Source organism: Meleagris gallopavo, chromosome 2, assembly GCF_000146605.3.
Source record: "Meleagris gallopavo isolate NT-WF06-2002-E0010 breed Aviagen turkey brand Nicholas breeding stock chromosome 2, Turkey_5.1, whole genome shotgun sequence".
Taxonomy (NCBI): domain Eukaryota; kingdom Metazoa; phylum Chordata; class Aves; order Galliformes; family Phasianidae; genus Meleagris; species Meleagris gallopavo.
Genome location: NC_015012.2, coordinates 44,703,395 through 44,721,700, shown reverse-complemented (window position 1 = coordinate 44,721,700; position 18,306 = coordinate 44,703,395). Strand labels below are relative to the sequence as shown.

The 18,306-nt window shown below is 41.0% G+C and overlaps 1 protein-coding gene across 1 annotated transcript in view; it reads left to right on the top strand.

Moving 5' to 3' along the window:
• FNDC1 (fibronectin type III domain containing 1) overlaps positions 1–14,108 on the top strand; it is a 39,461-nt gene extending 25,353 nt beyond the window's left edge. Inside the window, exons 15-19 of the mRNA XM_019612884.1 lie at positions 5,653–5,732; positions 7,615–7,644; positions 9,811–9,972; positions 10,821–10,943; positions 12,226–14,108. Of these exons, the coding sequence (XP_019468429.1) occupies positions 5,653–5,732; positions 7,615–7,644; positions 9,811–9,972; positions 10,821–10,943; positions 12,226–12,341 (511 nt within the window). The 3' untranslated portion in view covers positions 12,342–14,108. The remainder of the gene's footprint in view (positions 1–5,652; positions 5,733–7,614; positions 7,645–9,810; positions 9,973–10,820; positions 10,944–12,225) is intronic.
• Positions 14,109–18,306: the final 4,198 nt, after the last annotated feature.

The window sequence follows — 18,306 nt, the reverse complement described above, 5'->3', positions numbered from 1 at the left end:
CAGGAACAATATTAAGGTACAAGATTCCTTGTCAGCAGTAGAGTAATGCTGAGCAGGAACCAGCTGTGAAATGTGCTGTAAAGAGTTTGCAATATCCTTGTTGTCTGTTGCAGGAATGTGTTGAAGAAATAAGGGTCTATCTAAATTGCTTAAATATGTTACACCTATATTAATGATTATTTATCTAGAAGTTTTAATTAAGTCCTTATGAAATGTGCATGGTGCATTAAAGAAGGATTATTTGTACAGCAGATAACTACAACTGGATGTTCTGCATCTGCTAGTGCCCTTATTATAAAATGTCATTGTTATAAAAATATTGAAGAAGGTGTGGGGCACAGTTTACCTCTGGATTTCACCTGTTAGAACAAGACAGATGACATCTCAGATGACTTAAACTCTGTTCCTAGATAGTGAGAGAAGCAGATGCAGACCTTCCTGCCTTTGTGTGTACATCTTCATTCTACGAGGACATCACTTCCTTAAACTTCTCTCTTCTTGCCTCTAGTACCTGCCTCCACCCCCCAGACTCCTTTACGTCCACAGCCCTTTTCCTTTTTACCAGTTTTCCATAGTTTCTCTCCCACTCCCCTACTCTTACTATGCCTTGTGCAGGCCAGGAAGGCACTGCCCTTGTGCCCCAGCTTCCCCTATGAAAGATCTTCCATCATTTATTTCTCTGGCCTTTCCACTTTCTAGCCCCAGCTCCTCGTCCTATTAATGTCTTTCATTCAAGCCTCCTTCTCCTGCTGTCCTCAGAACAGTATCAAATGTCTACTATAGGTCTTTCTTGTGCCCAAAACCTCAAAGGTTTTCTGTCACCTAAATGAGCAATTGCAGTGAAAATCCCATGGAGCCCCAGCCATACTCTGAGCAGAGGAATCAGTGGGAATTGAGCTGCCAGGCAGCAATATGTCTGCTGAGACGTATGTGAACTCCAGGCTTCAGAAGATTAAAGTAGTAGAATGAATTTTTATAGAAACAGCAAGGTTTTTGCATATCCACAAATATACTGACTCCTTTGTTGAATATGAAAGCTTTTTCAAAGCAGAGAGATTCAAACAAAATCCATTTGTTATTTCTGAAGAGCAGGGTAATCCATTGGCCTCTGTTGTATACTCTATGAAAGAAAGAAAGGCGTTGTGTGGGATCTGTGGTGGAGAAGTAGGGTTCTTTACAAGAGAAAATTTGTGCATATCAGCCAGTCTCATTCACATTCTCCACATCCACAGGCTGAATTGACTGCATATTTTTAGTCTTAAAAATAACTCCCTAACCATTGGGAAAGAACTCCATCCTAATTAAGAAAACATGGCGTGGTATCTGAAATTGGTCTAAAAATGTTGTGTTTGCTTTAGGAATGCATAGTGCGAGATATCTCTGATTAAGTCAGATTGCTGTATGCAGATGCTATGGATTGGTGGGTGTTCCTTGCAAGGTTATTGGTGGTACAATCTGTGGTGCACACAGAAGACCAGAAAGGGGTTAGTATTGTGTCAGAAGTCAGCTCTAGAGAAGACTTGAAGCTGTCAACATGTCCTGGAAAATGTCTGCCTTGTGTTCAGTTTTTACAAACAAAACTGAAGTCTAAATTTAGCCCACGCAATAAGCTTTCTTTGGAGGCCTGGCCTGGTGTCCAGTTGAGAATAGAAGTTTTTCCCATTTGCAAAACACTGGTCAGCTTTGGTGGGTACAGGAATTGCTTCCTCATGACATAGGAATATAGGTGCTAATATTACTTTAAACCTTAAATCTTTAAAGTGGCAATCTTGACAATATCCCTTTCCTAATCTTAATTCTCCACCATCACAGAAGAAGGGCAGTGATAAGGGCTGGAGAGCATCCACTCACCACTAAATCCAAACTCTTTCAGTCACATTATTCTCTTCATAAACATTTCAAACTCCTTCTTGAATATGGCTAGGCTTTTCTCTGTGTTTCTGCAGGATAGCCGTGGCAATGCCTTACAGAAGGAATTAGGTAGCTGTCTGATGTCAACAACATCTTTTGCTGCTTTATCTTCAAACCTTTCGTTTCTACATGGTTTCTATTCCCTTCACAGCTTTTTTGACTCCAGAATGTCTGCTACCACTTCTGGTGTTGTGCAGAGCATATTGCAGGAGGCTCTCAGATTCAGGCATCACAATTGCAAACAGAGCAATTGCGAGACCTTGTAGCTCTGAGGGCCAAATGGGCTGAAAATTTCTGTTTCTTTCTCTATCTCCATTAAACAAAGCATCAGCCACAACCAGCTGCTCTGTGTCACCAGAGCAGCATAAAAGAGGTAAGATGTGGATGAAGCCCTCTTCTCAAGCAAGCGGTAGACCTGTTGATGCATGCCTATCTGACTGCAACCATGCAGGGAAACCCCTCTTCCAACCCCACTCTAGTGAATTATTATGTATTTAGTATAAATACTCATGATATATATGGTGCTGAGCCATTTTCTGATGGAGGCAGCACCCCATGTGGGTCTCCTCCTTGCAGCCAGGTCAGGTGCACATGCCAGTTGCTTCCTGATAGAAATAGTCCCTTTTTCCCACATTGCCTCTGCACAACCACCATCACCCTCCTCCAGCACTGAGGGGATATCAGCAGCCACAGTCCCTTTTACCCCTTGCTGACATGCAGCTGTGGTGTTGGGGTGGTCCCAGGTTGAGCAGAGGGGATGCGTGTGGTACAGCCTACATGTCTCATCATCTCAGGCTGCTGCTGGTGGGTCCTGGGAAGTGATTTGTGAATGATTAATCTTTCTAACAACAACTGCTTCCCTAACTGTTCTGCTGAGCGATGATCTCCCTTTGTAGCTACAAGTTCCACCAATTAATTTTCAGCAGGAGGGAAACACTTGGAATTAAGTCATAAAATCATTTTGCTCCAAGTGACAGGTATGGATAGGAATAGTCAGATGAACATAAATATCACATTCATTGCTCTGTTGTGTTTATTAAATGCCTTCTTTACATGTCAGTAGATGTTGTATATGAAATCTCAAAGGAGGTTTATTTTTAGCAAAAAAAAGCTTAATGTATGTGTTAAAAACACACAGTATTGCATCTCTTTCAGCGGAGACTCTTATATGCCTATTGGTAACAATTTATTACAAGTCTGGCTGAGCAAAGTGTAATAAAAGCACAATCAACTTCCACACTACAGTTTTTCATCATATATTTATGTGATGAAGAACAGTTGAGTTATATTGATTTGAGACTTCCTGGCAAATCCATCAACTGTAATGCAAATAGGATCCTGACTAATGAAAATGTCAGACGCCTGGCCTAGAAAGGCTTTGGCAATTTCTTCTTTATTTGTCATGTCTGAGAAATAAATATATCCTGACTTCATTATTTTATTGATGCACTTAATACAGCAAGCACTGCATGGTCTATGCTTAAATCACAGGTCAACAAGTCATGAGTCCTGGCTTTCTTTCTGGCACTATGAAAGTCTTCCTGTATATTTAAAGGCTTAGGAACTAATTTTCCAATTTAGTGAAGAGAAATGTACTCATAAATTCATCACATGTTTTTCCAGACAGTGAATCAGGCTACCCCAACAATCGTGTATCTCGGATGGGCTTTTTATGTGCACAGTAGGACACCTGATCATAGAGGTGTGAGTGACAAAGGAGGTGTGAATGGAGTGTGGCAAGTGTCCCTTGGAAACACTGATAACTTGGGAATTAAAGCAGTCCTCTGCTTCGTGCTCTAGTCCATGGTACAGGGGCATGCAGGAGGATTTCGCCTCCCTGTCCTTCCCCAGCCACACTGAACACTCGCAAGCTGTTGTCAGGAAATCAAGGCCAACAGTTGAAACCACAGGACAAGACTTTTATCAGGATTATGCTGGGAATTATCAAAAAACATAGCCTTGCTAAATTTCACTATTTAATGTAGTTGCATTTTGCCACGGTGTGTATGTCTTTTAAAAGAAAACTGCGAGCCCTTTGTGTACATTCAGGAATGTTCCTGAATACTCCCATTCCTGCTCCCACTTACTCCTTGCTGAAAAAAGCAAGGTTCCTGCAGCTGGATGCTGTTGAATTTGCTTGCTTCCTGCTAGCTTGCAAAGCATGAGCATCTTACTCATCAGTAAGCCATTAGTCCTTGCAATGTAAGTGCGTAACATTGCCATTTTTTGTGCACAGAAGTGAAGGAAGGGGAGCTAAGCTTTTGATGTAGATGGCATCTGTACTTTGTACTTAGACTGTGCCTGGTGGCAGAAGCCTCCAGGGGATGGCAGACCACAACTGCTGTGAAGCTTTCTGTCTTAGCCCAGTGCACCCCATTGCTGAGCCATGCAAGTACAGCAGTGCTGAAGGTTTTCTCTGCACGATGGGGTGACCTTTGCCACCACGAGCAGGCTGATGCTTTTCATGAGGCTTGCTTTCAGACTGCCACTTGGATGGGACCTTGCCCATCAATGCTTGGTAGCACCTATTCCTATGAGTAAGTGCTTGCCCAATATTGCGGGTCACACAGTGTGGTTTTGAAAATGTCTGCTTTTGGATGAAAAGCTAGCTCTAGGCTGTGTGGATATTACAGAGTTTTGTTGTTCTTTTTTTTTTTTTACTAATTTATTTACAAGAGTGTAACTGAGCAAGCACGCAAGAAAGGGAAACCTAAACACAGGCACTTAAAAAATATTGTGCTGGAGCTTTTTACAGTAATCTTCCATTCTTGTTTGTTTCTGCTGGACTGGATAAAAACATAAAAATAAATGTCAGGGTAGGCAGCAAATAAAAATCATGATATTTTGAAACGAAGTAAAAAATATGCTTACGCATTCTTCTCCCTCAGTCAGAATGATAATTTTGTTTCTGTCAGGCAAAGAATGGAGTTCTAGTGGCTAGTCATGTGCTTTAATTTAAGCATGTGATTTAAATAATCTCGATGCTGCTAGAGTTTGTGAAGAAAGGTCAAAAGCTTAGCTTCTGATCTTGTATAAACCTGATACAGTTTTAGTTTTGCAGCTTATACCGCTACTTTCCTAGGAACTAATCCAGATAAAGATTCCCGAGGTCAAAATTTATTTCCTTGCAACCTTTTTCTTGTAGTCTACTGCTATTGGTTACTTATAAAGTGGATGTAATTATGAAGATGATAAAAATAAATGAGAATTACAAAAAGATGAAATTTGTATGTAACAGCCAGATCATAGCCTGGCTGAGTATCCAAGTCCAAATCTTTTTTTATAAAGGGAGATTACAAACAAGAGGGAAATAGACTTTTTACAGAGGTAGATAGCAATAGGACAAGGGGAATCGGTTATAAACTAAAAGAGAGGAAATTTATGTTAGATATTAGGAAGAAATCCTTTACTCAGAGAGTGGTGAGGGGCTGGAATGTGTTGGCCAGAGAAGTTATGGATGTCCCATCACTGGAGGTATTCATGACCAGGTTGGATGGGGACCTGGGTAGCCTGATCTGGTGGGTGGCAGCCCTGCCCATGGCATAAGGTTGGAACTGAATGGTCTTTTAATACTCCTTCCAACCCAAGCCATTCTACAATTCTACAATACAATAGAAAGGGCACTCAAACTCACTGGAATTGTGCTGGTTTGATTGTCTCCGTATTTTAATATTATTTCTTATGTAGTCATTGCACTGAAATCAATGGTTCAATCTTATTTTTCTTCTCATTGTGTTTCAGGTATTATTTTAAAGTCCAAGCAAAGAATCCCTTTGGTTATGGACCTGTTAGCTCTTCAGTCTCATTTATCACAGAGTCTGGTACGTTCTACTTTTTATTTTCATCACAGAATTGAATTCATAATAAAAGATGTGGGAAAGCAGTGGTAACTTGGTAGTAACGGTGATTATCCTGAAATTACTACTTTGAGAGTTTTTAAGGTTAATTATTTGTTTTCAGTAAAGCTAAGAACATAATACACAGTCATAATGCCACTAAGAAAATATAAGTGATGTGAAAGATTCTGGGGAAAAGGAAGTTAAATTTAAAATACAAAAGATTACTAATGTTCCAAAATACAGAAGCAATGGGAAGTTTAATGTAATTGATAGATTGACCAAACATTTGGTAAATTGGTTTCCTAATTGTGAACAGCTGAGCAGTTGGAAGTGGCTGTCTCTGGAAGAAATATAGGAAACAATTGTTCCATCAAATGGGCAAAGTTCTCTGTTCCTTTTTTGACAAAGCATGCTTCTTTTTCACAGGGCTAATAATGTGCTCAAGAGCAACACCCCTTTAAAAATAGTGTGTTCAGTGAGCTATTTTTACCCATTTCTTCTTCCATTGAGCCAAAGGCCACTGATTCCACTGAAAAATAAAGTACAAATACTTTTATCTTTACTTGAGCAATAGTTCAGTTGTTTCTTATGAATTTTACCCTTTTGACAGTATGGGGTTTATGTGGTTTTTGGTTTTGCTCTTTAGCTTCAACCTGTAGTGCTCACTTCAGTAGAGCCATTAAGACACATGGAATGTAAGCTACACAGAAAGGAGACAGAGATGCAAGAAAAGTAAATGGTCCTGCATAACATGTTCAGAGTTTGTTTTTTTTTTTAAAGGAGTTAGCAGAATCTCAAATATAAATCCCAAGAGGTCTGACATTGGGCAAATACAGCATGCTGTGCCTTGTGGGGAGTTTTGCTGATTAGCTAACTGCCAATATGCAGTTCTGAAAGCCTAGTTTTTCCAACCAAAATCAGCCACCTTATGAACTTTATGTAAGAAGTTAAATCCACTGAAGTTAAAGTTTTATTTGCAGCACTGTTCCTGCACTTGTCACATGGCCAAAGATGGCTTTCCAGCTGGCACAAATACAAAAGCAGTTTCTAAAACTAAAGCCAAATGGTATAGTTACAGTGATTAATAGATCAAAAGAAAGTGAGAAACTGCTGGTTCTAAGCGCTGTTTGAGTACAATTGGAAGGTTTGAGCTGATGAGAGTATCCCATAAAGAATGCTACCACGGGATCAAGTAGCTTACTGAAAATATTGCATCTTACCTTCAGTAATGTACTGAAGAGGAAAGAAAACCATTCTTTTCTTTAATCAAACTGTAAAATCCCTTGAGTTTATTTTTCCCATCAGTATATAAGCACCATACTTTTTCTTCAGGTACTTTGTATATAATAAAAGCCAGTTAAGAGACAGCGGATATGGCATTGAAATGAACAAGAAGTTCACTTATTAGATACTGTTGATGTATCCGTATTCCACACCTATTCCATCCTCCTTATGTCAAGAAAAAATTTCAAACAAGTAGAAGCTCCTGATGTGTTGGACAGAGCTCGACACTGTCCAGTTGGCTCTTGAAAATCTTCTACCATTCTGACATGAGGAGTTAAAATGATAAATTTCACATGTTAATGAATACCACTCAACAATGAGCTAAACATGATAAATGTCTGGGACTAAAGTTTGCATGCAAAAGATAGGTTACCTTTTCCTTTGGAAGTTAGGCCTGCATGTGTTAGTCATATGGTTTAGCTCTGCAAATCAGTGAGAAATAAATCCCACATTCACAGCATAACTAATGGCAGTTATTCTTGATCTTTATTTTCTTGAGAGATACTATACGTTTCATTTGATAAAACAAGATTTGGAATAAAATACTGAGATTCCTTTTGTATTTGTTTCCTTCTTCTAGATAATCCCCTCCTTATTGTCAGACCACCTGGTAAGTCTTTTTCCATTTTTTTTTCATTCAGGGCGTGACATTTATGAAAAACAGAATATACATATTAGAGAAGCATCCCAACAGACAGTTGAATTTGCAGTTTTAAGCAGGAGAGGGAAATAGTTCACTGTGCTAGTTTTAGGACCCCCTACTCTTTGAAAAGAAACACGTGCTAAGTTTTGTTAGATTATGAGCTTTATTTGGGCCCACCTTCTGCCTGGTACGTCAGCCTTCATTGCTTAGTAAAAAGCACTGAACTGTATTGCTTCTTTGTGTCCTTTAGCTGCCTGAGCATAGCTTGGACAGCGTAACCAGTTTTTCCAATCTTTAGCTGTTACAATCATCTGCACTGTTTGTCATACTCTTATAAATAATAACAAATTCCAGGATTTGTAACTGAACTGTATGACAGGGACATGCCATGAAGTTGCTGAGCTTGCTTTCTGTTTTCAAGCCTATCACTTTGCATCCTTTGTGGCTTATTGCACATTCAGCCTATAATCAGAAGAGCTTGTATTTTGGTGCTAGGAACAGCCTTGCTGATATGTAACCCCAGGCAGTACATGTTCTTGTAAGGGAAGCAGGAAAAAGGCCTTCACAGCTATTACACTTTGTCAGCTTTCCTAAGCAGTTTAAATGGTTAGTCCAGGGGCTTTTCAACTACATTGTTCATAGAAACAATGTCCAGCATGTTACTCCCTCCTATTTTGATTATGCTTGCTAGCCTGTTTTTTACATGTCCACCCACGTGTCTCTGATGATGTACAGATATGCTGTGTCTCTGGCAGCCAGTATGGAAGGCCTCTAAGAATAGTGGACTTCCCATACTCCTAGTCACCTCCAGGTTTTTTTGCTGTCACTTATTTTGTGGGTCTGTTAAGGAAAGGAGATTTTTGGAAGGTAATAGAAGGGGAATGGCTGTTTACAAGGGTGGATAGTGATAGGAAAAGGGGGAATGGTCTTAAACTGAGACAGGGAGGTTTAGGTTAGATATTAGGAGGGTGGTGATGCACTGGAACAGGGTTGTCCAAGGAGATTGTGGATGCCCCATCCCTGGAGACATTCAAGGCCAGGCTGGATGTGGCTCTGGGCAGCCTGGTCCGGTGTTTGGTGACTCTGCACATAGCAGAGAGGTTGAAATTAGATGATCATTATGGTGCTTTTCAACCCAGGCCTTTCTATGATTCTAACATTCATGTTGTTGCAATGGTAGAGATAGGTAAACCAAGAAGAGGTCTACCAGAGCAGCGGTTTGGGAACTGTGGGCATGAAGAGCTGAGAATTAAGCTCTTAGGGGACAATTTAATATTCATCTCTTATAGGAATTTGGAAGTGAGCAAAAGTGATGGGTGAAAGTGGACTATTCACAGCAATAGCATTGCATTCAAGAAATAGATAATACTTTGTTCTAAAAAAAAATCAATGGCCAAAATCCTGCAATCCTTTTGCCATGTGACTAAATGCATAAAGTCAGTCCAGTTACATTTGTCTTCATACTGGTAGAGTTTTAAGGGTTACTGATCAGTGATTGCTTCTCACCTGCAAGTGTCTGCAGGATTTAAATCATGTGCCTAGAGAAAAGGAGGAAGAACGACTAACGGAAATACCTTTGACCTCAAAACGGAACAGTAAAAACAGGGCTCTGCTCTGTAGGTAGAGAGAATACCATTACCGCATTGGAACTTCTTTATCTCATTCTGTACCATTAATGCAAGAAAAATATAAAGCAAACATTTAAGCAAGCCAGTAGAATATTTAATCTTTTGTGATATAATCAAACTGCAGTGCTTTGGGCAGAGTTCCCCACGAAAAGACTCACTTGGCTTTTATTGGAACCTTCACTGTTTTGATGTAATGTGAGAAAACAAAATAGAAAAGTAGGTTTCCAATTTCATCTTTTTAAGACAATAGTAAGAAAAGACTTTCCTTCACATCACAGTCTGTTAGCCACCACAGAATTTTTAATATCTGTTTAGCAACAGATTGTACATTGTGTTCAAATGCAAATGACTGTTTAGGCAGCTTCACTGTCAGAACTACCTTCAGGCTTTGTTTAGAAAAGGAACTAGGAATCTGTAGGTAGAGAAGTCTGTTAATAAAATTAGTGGGAATGTTTATTTAAGACTGATTATGTCTGTCCTTAATGTTGATTCTTTTTTCTTCAAGGTGGTGAGCCTATCTGGATCCCATTCACTTTCAAATATGACCCTACCTATTCAGATTGTAGTGGCAAGCAGTATGTGAAGCGAACTTGGTATCGGAAGTTTGTAGGAGTGGTTCTTTGTAACTCCTTAAGGTACAAGATTTACCTCAGCGATGACCTGAAAGGTAGGCACTGAGATTATTTTCCTGCTGTATGATTACTCGATACTGTCTCTGTCTTCTCACTTTCTTCACTTCTCACTGAGTCTTGTGTGGTGGTTATCTGAGAGTCCTCTAGAGAAGATCCAGTGTGATAGCCAGGCTGCATTGCCTCTGCATTTTGTTCCTACAATAGCATTAGCTTTTAAGCAGAGCTCTTGAGACAGAGAACAGGAGAAAGTTTCACTTGAAAAGTGTACGCACAGTTGTATTGTAAAGATATTGTGCTTTATCCCTTGAAAGCAATGTTCTGCTCCCCACATGTCTTCCTGGGAAGATTCATGCCTGCCCCATAGGCAGATAGATGGTCGCTGGATGCAATGGCCAAACAGAGCAATATGCCCTTGAGATCTCCAGGGCAGATTCAGATAGGAATGGAGGAGAAGGCGGCTGGTATCACAGTGGTTGAGTAAGTGGTACTCCCAAGAGTTAATAGTTGGACCCGTTTGCTGAAAGATAATGAACCAAACTTTCCCTGTTGTTGATCTGGGGTATTGGGATCATCTCAGTGGCTGCTATTGTGTTACATGTATTGCAGTGAAATTCTCTGTATCCGTCATCATTGGTGCAATGCGTCCATAAACTTGTAAAATGGAGAATGGTCCTTACTGAGTTATAAAACATTTTTGTTTTCCATAATTTCTATTTCTGTAATGTGAAAGTAGCATTTTCTCTCTTTTCGGCCACTGTTTGTTCACAGGTGATGTTGCATGCGTTTTAACTATATTTCTTTTATATCTGTTTCCACAGTGGTAGAAGAGCATCCCAAACAAAAATAATGCTGAATCAAATAACGTGTCTCTATTACTCTTCAGATACCTTCTATAGCATTGGGGATAGCTGGGGAAGGGGTGAAGACCACTGCCAGTTTGTGGATTCACACCTGGATGGAAGAACAGGACCTCAGTCGTACATTGAAGCCTTGCCCACCATCCGAGGTATGGCAGTGTGGGAGTGGGTTGCTGGCCAAGTGCTTGTCACTCTATCTATAGGGTTCAGGAGTAGGGAGCACTGCACAGGAAGAAAGAGAAAGAAGGGCATGTAATGCAAATAATTTACAGGAACAGAGTACTAAAGCAGAAAGAAATTTTGTAGTCTTATGAAATCTTTTTTTCCCAATTTTAAGACATGCTTTATTGAATCAAAGGGCAGAACCTCTTCCACTTAACACAATAGACAGTTACAGCTCAACAGGCTGCTCTGCAAATGGTTTCTGACCAATTCATTAAGTACAAAACACATAGAAGTGTGTCTAGGTCAGTCTGCAGCACTTTTATTCTGGCTTGATAGAAACTTCTTTCCAAGTGAAAATTCTCACCTTGAGGGAGCTCCTCTGAGACACTGCTCAACTAACGCAGCCAACAGGCTGATGTCTTACTCCGCAAAAGAAAACCAATCATGAAATTCAGCCAGTCCTTTCAAAAAAATCAGTTGATATAAACTATTCAGCTGGCTTTAATAGTTTCCATGCTATTTGTTTATATTCGTGGTGGTGTTACCAGGAAGAAACTGAAGTACTCACTGATATTTATATATTCCTGAGAAGTATTGCATTTCTGTGTTCAGAAGGGGAATGAAGAATTGTGTATTAGTAGGTCTAGGAGACTGAGATAAAGAGCACGCAGGAATTACGTTATTGGCACAACATATCAGTGTTTCAGATGTTCCAGTGCACAAGCTATGCAGAGAAGAATGCTGAGCCTCCCCTAACGCATTAAGCAGTTGCATTCTTTCAACAAATGAAGAAGTCTATCAGATGGGGCAGAAAGGGCTTAAATTCATATTTACTGCATGAAATGATACCTTTTTATTTTGTGAAAAGCTGATGTTTATTGATAGTCTTTTGAGCCCGATGAGATAATACGATTTGATGGTATTTTTTGCCCTAGAGTACTTCATATATTTAAACTGATCTGCAAACTTCATAAAAGTTGCTGAAATATAGCCACCTTTGGAGTGAAATGCAGAAGCTCTTTGGCAGACCACAGCATTACACAATAGTTGAAAAGATTTTGAACAGTAAAACTGATCAAAACTGCAGGAAATATAAAAGACCGGAGTTAAATCATTCAACAAAGACCTAGGCCAAATACCAGGCCTAACAAATAGCCTTTTGATAAAGCTCACTAGCAGACAGCTTGTATGCTTTCATTTGGACTGTAGGATTGACTCCCACTGTGTCTGTCACTTTTGTTAGATTCCTGTGTCTTTTCCCAACAGGGTATTACCGCCAGTACCGCCAGGAGCCTGTATCATTTGGACGCATTGGATACACAACTCCCTACTACTATGTGGGCTGGTATGAGTGCGGTGTGCCCATCCCAGGGAAATGGTAGCAGTCTGCTTTTCCGTCTTAGGCAGGACAGGCTGACCACGTTTTTCAAATGATTTCTACCAGAGGACTGTGAGCAGCTGAGTCAGAAAAGGAAGAAAAAAAAAGAAAAAAACACCACAAATTAAGCAAACCAGTGAAGACCATCTGCTCAAGAAACCTCTGCGAAACCAGACATGGTCCTACCTTCATGAGCCTAAATCTTTGGTACTGTTTGACTTCCGCTTGGAAGCATGGACAGGATCTAGGTTTGGTGTCCTACCTTCCTCCTCTGGGTCATTAAGGCAGAGAGAGGTGGTTGCAACATGCGCGACCTGTGAAAACTAGAACTGTGTTAGCCATGAAAATATGGAAGTTTCTTATATCTTGCAGGAATGACCTAAGCATGCTGTGCTTGCTGAATGGAATGCTAAACTGTCCCTCGTTGCCAGCAGCGGGTGCTGCCAGGGCTCTCCTATGCAGTCATGCCTTGTAGCTGGCCGCCCGCCCAAGCAATATATTTTCCTGAAGACTTATCTGTGGGTTCACTCGCTGCTGGACTAATCACCAGGTCACAGTGTAAATTCACTTTGATATATATATCTATGTATATCTATATAAATACAGTACTGTACATCTGCAGAAGTACTGCTTAGAGATGCTGAGATTTTCTTGTTCACTAGATAAATATATTTGGAATTTTTATGTAAAAGGTGCTGTTAATTCTTTGAGATAATGCTATGAACAATATATTAACCAAGAAAAGATCTATATTCTTCTTGTGAGTACTCTTGATCTGATATATGAATTATTGATCAAAAACCCATGTCCCATTTCCTTGGCAACCTACCGACTGGATGTTCACGAGGAATCTACTCCTCTGTCCATATTAGAGTGGCAATGTATATTCCAGCAGAAACACTTATCCAGCAGTATATCAACATCTGTTAAATTTTCTGTGCTTTACAGTTGTGATCATTTAACACCAATAACTAGCTAAGCTTCACCACACCACTCTCTCATTCTCCCTCCATAGTGATATGGGAGAGAAAGTACAATGAAAAAATAAGCTTATAGGTTGAGATAAGGACAGGTTTAGTGCAACCTTTCTTCAATCAATTTTCATCAAATGAGTATGTTATTTATTTCTTTGCTCCTTCCTTATCTTTCACTTCACTTTGTGGAGGCATGAGATAAGTAACTTGCAAATGGGAAACTGCTCTTATTTGTCTTCCAAAAGGAAGCCAAAGCCATCAAGCCATTACAGGACTCCAATACTAAGAAACTCCTCTGACTTTGATCCATCCTAAGACAAATCGGGATACACTTCCTTTAAAATGCTACCAAAATCTCTTCCATCCAGATCAGAAAGCAAAATCTGACATGACTGAAAGTTATAATGATTTTTAGCAGGCATTTGTAGGCTTGTAATAATGTAAGATTTGAGTAGGTTTGGGCAATCTAGCACTAATGGTTTACCAAATAACTTTTTAAATCTTACAATTTCCTTTTAACACCTCAATACCTTTGCTCATATTAGTAAGTCTCCACTGTTCTGATAGCCCAGATCTCCTTCCAGCTTACATTTAGTATAGCACTAATACCTTTTGAGTTCCTTCCAGTAGTTACTGTAAATTGTACGGGGAGAAGAGGGACTAAAGTGATTAGAGGACATTTTATTTGAGTTTTAACATTTTAACTGTTCTCAGATACTTTTCCTTCCATACAGTGCCAAATATATGGTCTTGAAATATACCTTCTTTCCCTAATAAACCTATGATAAATCGTTCAATTTCTATTCCATCCTTTCTGGTCATCTGTGTCAAACAACCTGACAATGTAACAAATTATTTGCTTCTTTGAAGTCTTTCTTGGAAGAAGAGGTATTGATTTTTTCCAAGGGACTAAACTCAAAGAGTTGTGATCAAAAAGTCCCGATGACAGCTGATTATAGGCACAACACCTTCAAGGCCAGGACTGGGAGCGGTAGTCTAATGATCTGGATGATGGGAAGGAATGCACCATCAAAAACCTTGCAGCTGATACTAAACTGGGGCTGGGAAGTGAATGACATATTGGAGAGCTGAATTGCTGTTCAGAGAGACCTTAGCAGACTGGAGAAATGAGCTGACAGGAGTCTCAGTTCAGCAAAGGAAATGAAGTCTGGTGTGTGGGATGGAATATCTCCTTGCAGCAGCATGGGCTGCAGCTTACTTTTTAGACAGCAGCTCTGCTAAAGAGGACTTGGGGTCCGTGTGAACAACAGATTGAATATGAGCACTGCAGAGATCCGTTCCAATATAAATTATTCAGTGACTTTTCATGATTGTAGAGCAGACATTCCATAATAAAACATAGTTTTACTGTTATTAAATCAAAATCATGCCTTGGCCTAGAGCCCAGTGTTCAGTATGAGTGAATGGAATGTGCCACTGACTTGGCAGAGCAGCGCCTGGTTTCACCAGTCACGATCTGGCTGACTGAAGATCAATGTTCTCTTCTACAGTCAATGCATTCTGCATTTTCACCCTCGGAGACCACGGGGTAGGTTTTGATTTCCTCACCTACAGAGATCTGTTTCCTTCATCCTCTGCTGGAAATACTCCTGAGGTGGAGCAGTCCCATTCAGGGGTGTCCCACTTAGAGTGAAGAGCTCAGGGCGTAATTTTTTTTCTCCCACAGCCTCAGCTGAGAAAGAATTGGGAAGTGCTTGGGAGAAGGGGTGGAGGGCGTTGCCCATTGTTACTCTCCAATACAAATTTTTGACGAGGCTAAGCCAGCCAGGACAAAGTCAGCAGCAGGATACAAGAGAAAAACACACGAGATGCCACAGTATCACAGAATCACCAAGGTTGGAAAAGGCCTCTAAGACTATCCAGTCCAACTATCCACCTATCACCAACATTTCCCACTAAACCATGTCCCTCAGTACAACACCTAAACATTTCTTGAACATCTCCAGGGACAGGGACAGTGACTCCAAGACCTCCCCAGGCAGTCCATTCCAGCGCCTGACCACTCTTTTCGGAAAAGTTGTATTTCCTAATGTCCAACCTGAATCTCCCCTGGCACCAAACAGAGGCCATTCCCTGTAGTCTTATTGTTAGTTACACGGGAGAAGAGGCTGACCTCCACCTTGCCACAACCTTCCTTCAGGCAGTTGTGGTATGCAATATATTCCCCTCATCTTAGGGTCAGGATGAACTGTCTGTGCTGTGTGAGTTGATCTGATCAATGCATTTGCATGCTTTGCGCCATGAACAAGGTAACACATTACTATCATAATAAGTAGTTCTCTGAAGAGACAATACTATTTCTGGATGATAGTATTTCTGCACACTGCTCATTTTTTATCTACAAGGTGGTGGGATCAGAAGGAGGAAACTGAAGACGCATGAATCAGAAAAGCCACTTCTCATCCAGGTCCTCTTTCTCAGGCTCTGGCAGTGCCCTGACCCTTTTGCTGACCCTTTCCCCACTGTCCCTGTGACACAATGGTCCTGAGTCTTCATAGAACAAGCAGTAGGACAAACAGTGTGCCCATGTGCCAGGTAAAAACTTACACTATCAAAATATCTGTGCAGCTTTGTGACTGCACTATCTGTAAAGGGATGTTGTACTGCTCTGGATGTTGCTAAAGGAAGAGGGACGGGTTTTTCCCTCCATCTCTTCTCCCATGTTCCTCCCACTGGCAAATCCACATCTTCATCTGGTCTCCAAGCCCCTGGCGTCAGACCGGTGAATACCATGTCCATTCACAGGCTCTGAGTGGTGTTGCACCAACCCTGTCTTCTCCTCTGAGCAATCCTTGAGGGAATGGAATGGAAAAGAGGGAGGATCCCTGCAGAGAGAATATTCACGCAGATTTTTCAGGCACTGTCTCTTGTCCAAGTTTCTCCAGAGTGGAGGATGCCAGGGCCCTGCCTGGTGGGGAATTCTATAGAGCTAGCAAATAAAGGGAAAAAAAACACAGCAGGGAAGGGGTGGGGAGGAAGAGACAGGCAGAGAAGTTGCTTGAAGCATTGTCTGACCCTGGTCAATTCCAGATTCTAATCTATGCTCACTCCACCGTATTTTTTTGTGAGAATTGGGATTTTTGCCTTGAAGGCAACAGGAACAATTGTCAGCATGTGAGAAATGCCAAGAGTTCTTGGGGGCAGCCAAAGCCCAGCATGCAGACCCAGGATGTGAACAGAAGAGCTCTTTGGTGATGAAGGAAGCATTGGGCGTCACTTGGAAAAATAATTGAAGGCCTTGGCAGGAGGTAACCCAGCCCAGTGAACAATGTAGAATGCTCCCTGTGGTTTCTCCCTACAAGAAGCTTCATGGTTTTCTATCCCCCTAAGCCCATGTCCTTTTTTGCAGCCTGGCAGATATCTTCTCCTTGTGAAGAACTGCCTTCCTCCAGCAGAAGAGAATGAGGTAAATACAAAAGGGAATGAGGTCAATGCTGCAGCAGCGTGGCACTGCTTCCCCCCAAGGTGAAGCTGACATCAGCAATTGTCTAAAAAATCCCACCCCTAGAAAGCAGCCAGCCTGTCTGAAGGGTCAAAGCTGGCAACATTTGAAAATAAAGCCATGCCTTGTATTTCAGCTTCCTTTCTCATTGTGCTTCTGTGTCTCATAAAGTCAGGAGCACTCCCACAGGACTTGTGCCACATTGCCATGCCCATTGCATCACAACTGTTGGTGAAAAGGATGGCCATAGTAGGAAGGAGAACTTGGAGCAGCATATGCACAGGATATACAGGAGATGCTGAGTGCTTCAATTATTTGGTCTTGGAGTGGGAAAGCTTGGCAGGGAGGTGAATCTAACTGATATCTCTAACATCCTAATGAGGTTGTAAAGTAGATGGATCCACATTTTTGTCAGAGGCACACTGTGAAAGGAGAGAGGACAACAGAAACAAACTACAACATGGGAAAGTTCAGTGAAGTTTTAGGAAACTATTTTTAGTGTGAGTGTGATCAGGCATAGGAGCAGCAGCCCAGAGAAGTGAAGGAAACTCCATACCTGAAGGTTCTTGTAGCTGGCTTAATGTAGCTTTGTCATTCCGTAGAGGTGTGCTAGGAAATGTTTCCTTGCTATGGAAAACCAGTGCCTTTAAATCTGTCTACAAGACCACAATGTCATTATTTATTTTCTTTTAGGAAATCAACACTGTTATTTAAAGAAAAAAACAAAAAACTTCTAGTTGATCTTTTTTTTGTAAATGTAAGTTGCAAAGTGGCTCACAGATAAAGGCTTAAGTGCCTGTAAGGTCTAGTATTAAATAGGGAGGTTGGTGGCCCTGCATGTGGCAGGAGGGTTGGAGATTCATGATCCTTGGGGTCCCTTCCAACCCTGGCCATTCTGTGATTTTGTGATTCTGTGATTTTGCAAGGAAAGCTGTGACAGAATAGAAGGAAAGAGAGAAGTCTTGTAGACTCCTGTGAAGAATTTCTGAGCTTAGATTGCTCACTATGAGTAGTTCCTGCATGTACTTCTCCAAATATGATCTGTGCAAGCTCACAACTGCCTCTGGGAAGCAGGTGACATGTGAATGTTAGTGATACCCTCACACATGTGCAATAAGCCTCTAGATGGCAGGAGATGCTATTTGGCCAGGTCTTGCAGCAGCTCCCTACAGGAGAGATGTGCAAAAGCATTGCAGATGGCATGTACATTAAGCATCGTACATGCATAGCAAGAAAACAGTATTAACAGGACCCTGGTTTTGATTCAGGTGTAATAAAGTCCATTCCCAGCCCTTAGAGACAACATCTTAAAAAAGGTCGCCCATTCCTCACAAAATTTATGTTATGATGTTATGTCTACAGCGTTGGAAGGTTATAAGCAGAACCAAAGTGCAAATAGACAATGTGCTCTTGCCATGTTTTCTCAGGAGATGTTGCTCTTAAAATTTCCATCACTGTGATTTTTCCCTGGAGTACTGTGGGCAGCAAGAACCAGTTTACCTTGCAGTAGAAGCAAAAACATGTCTGGCCAT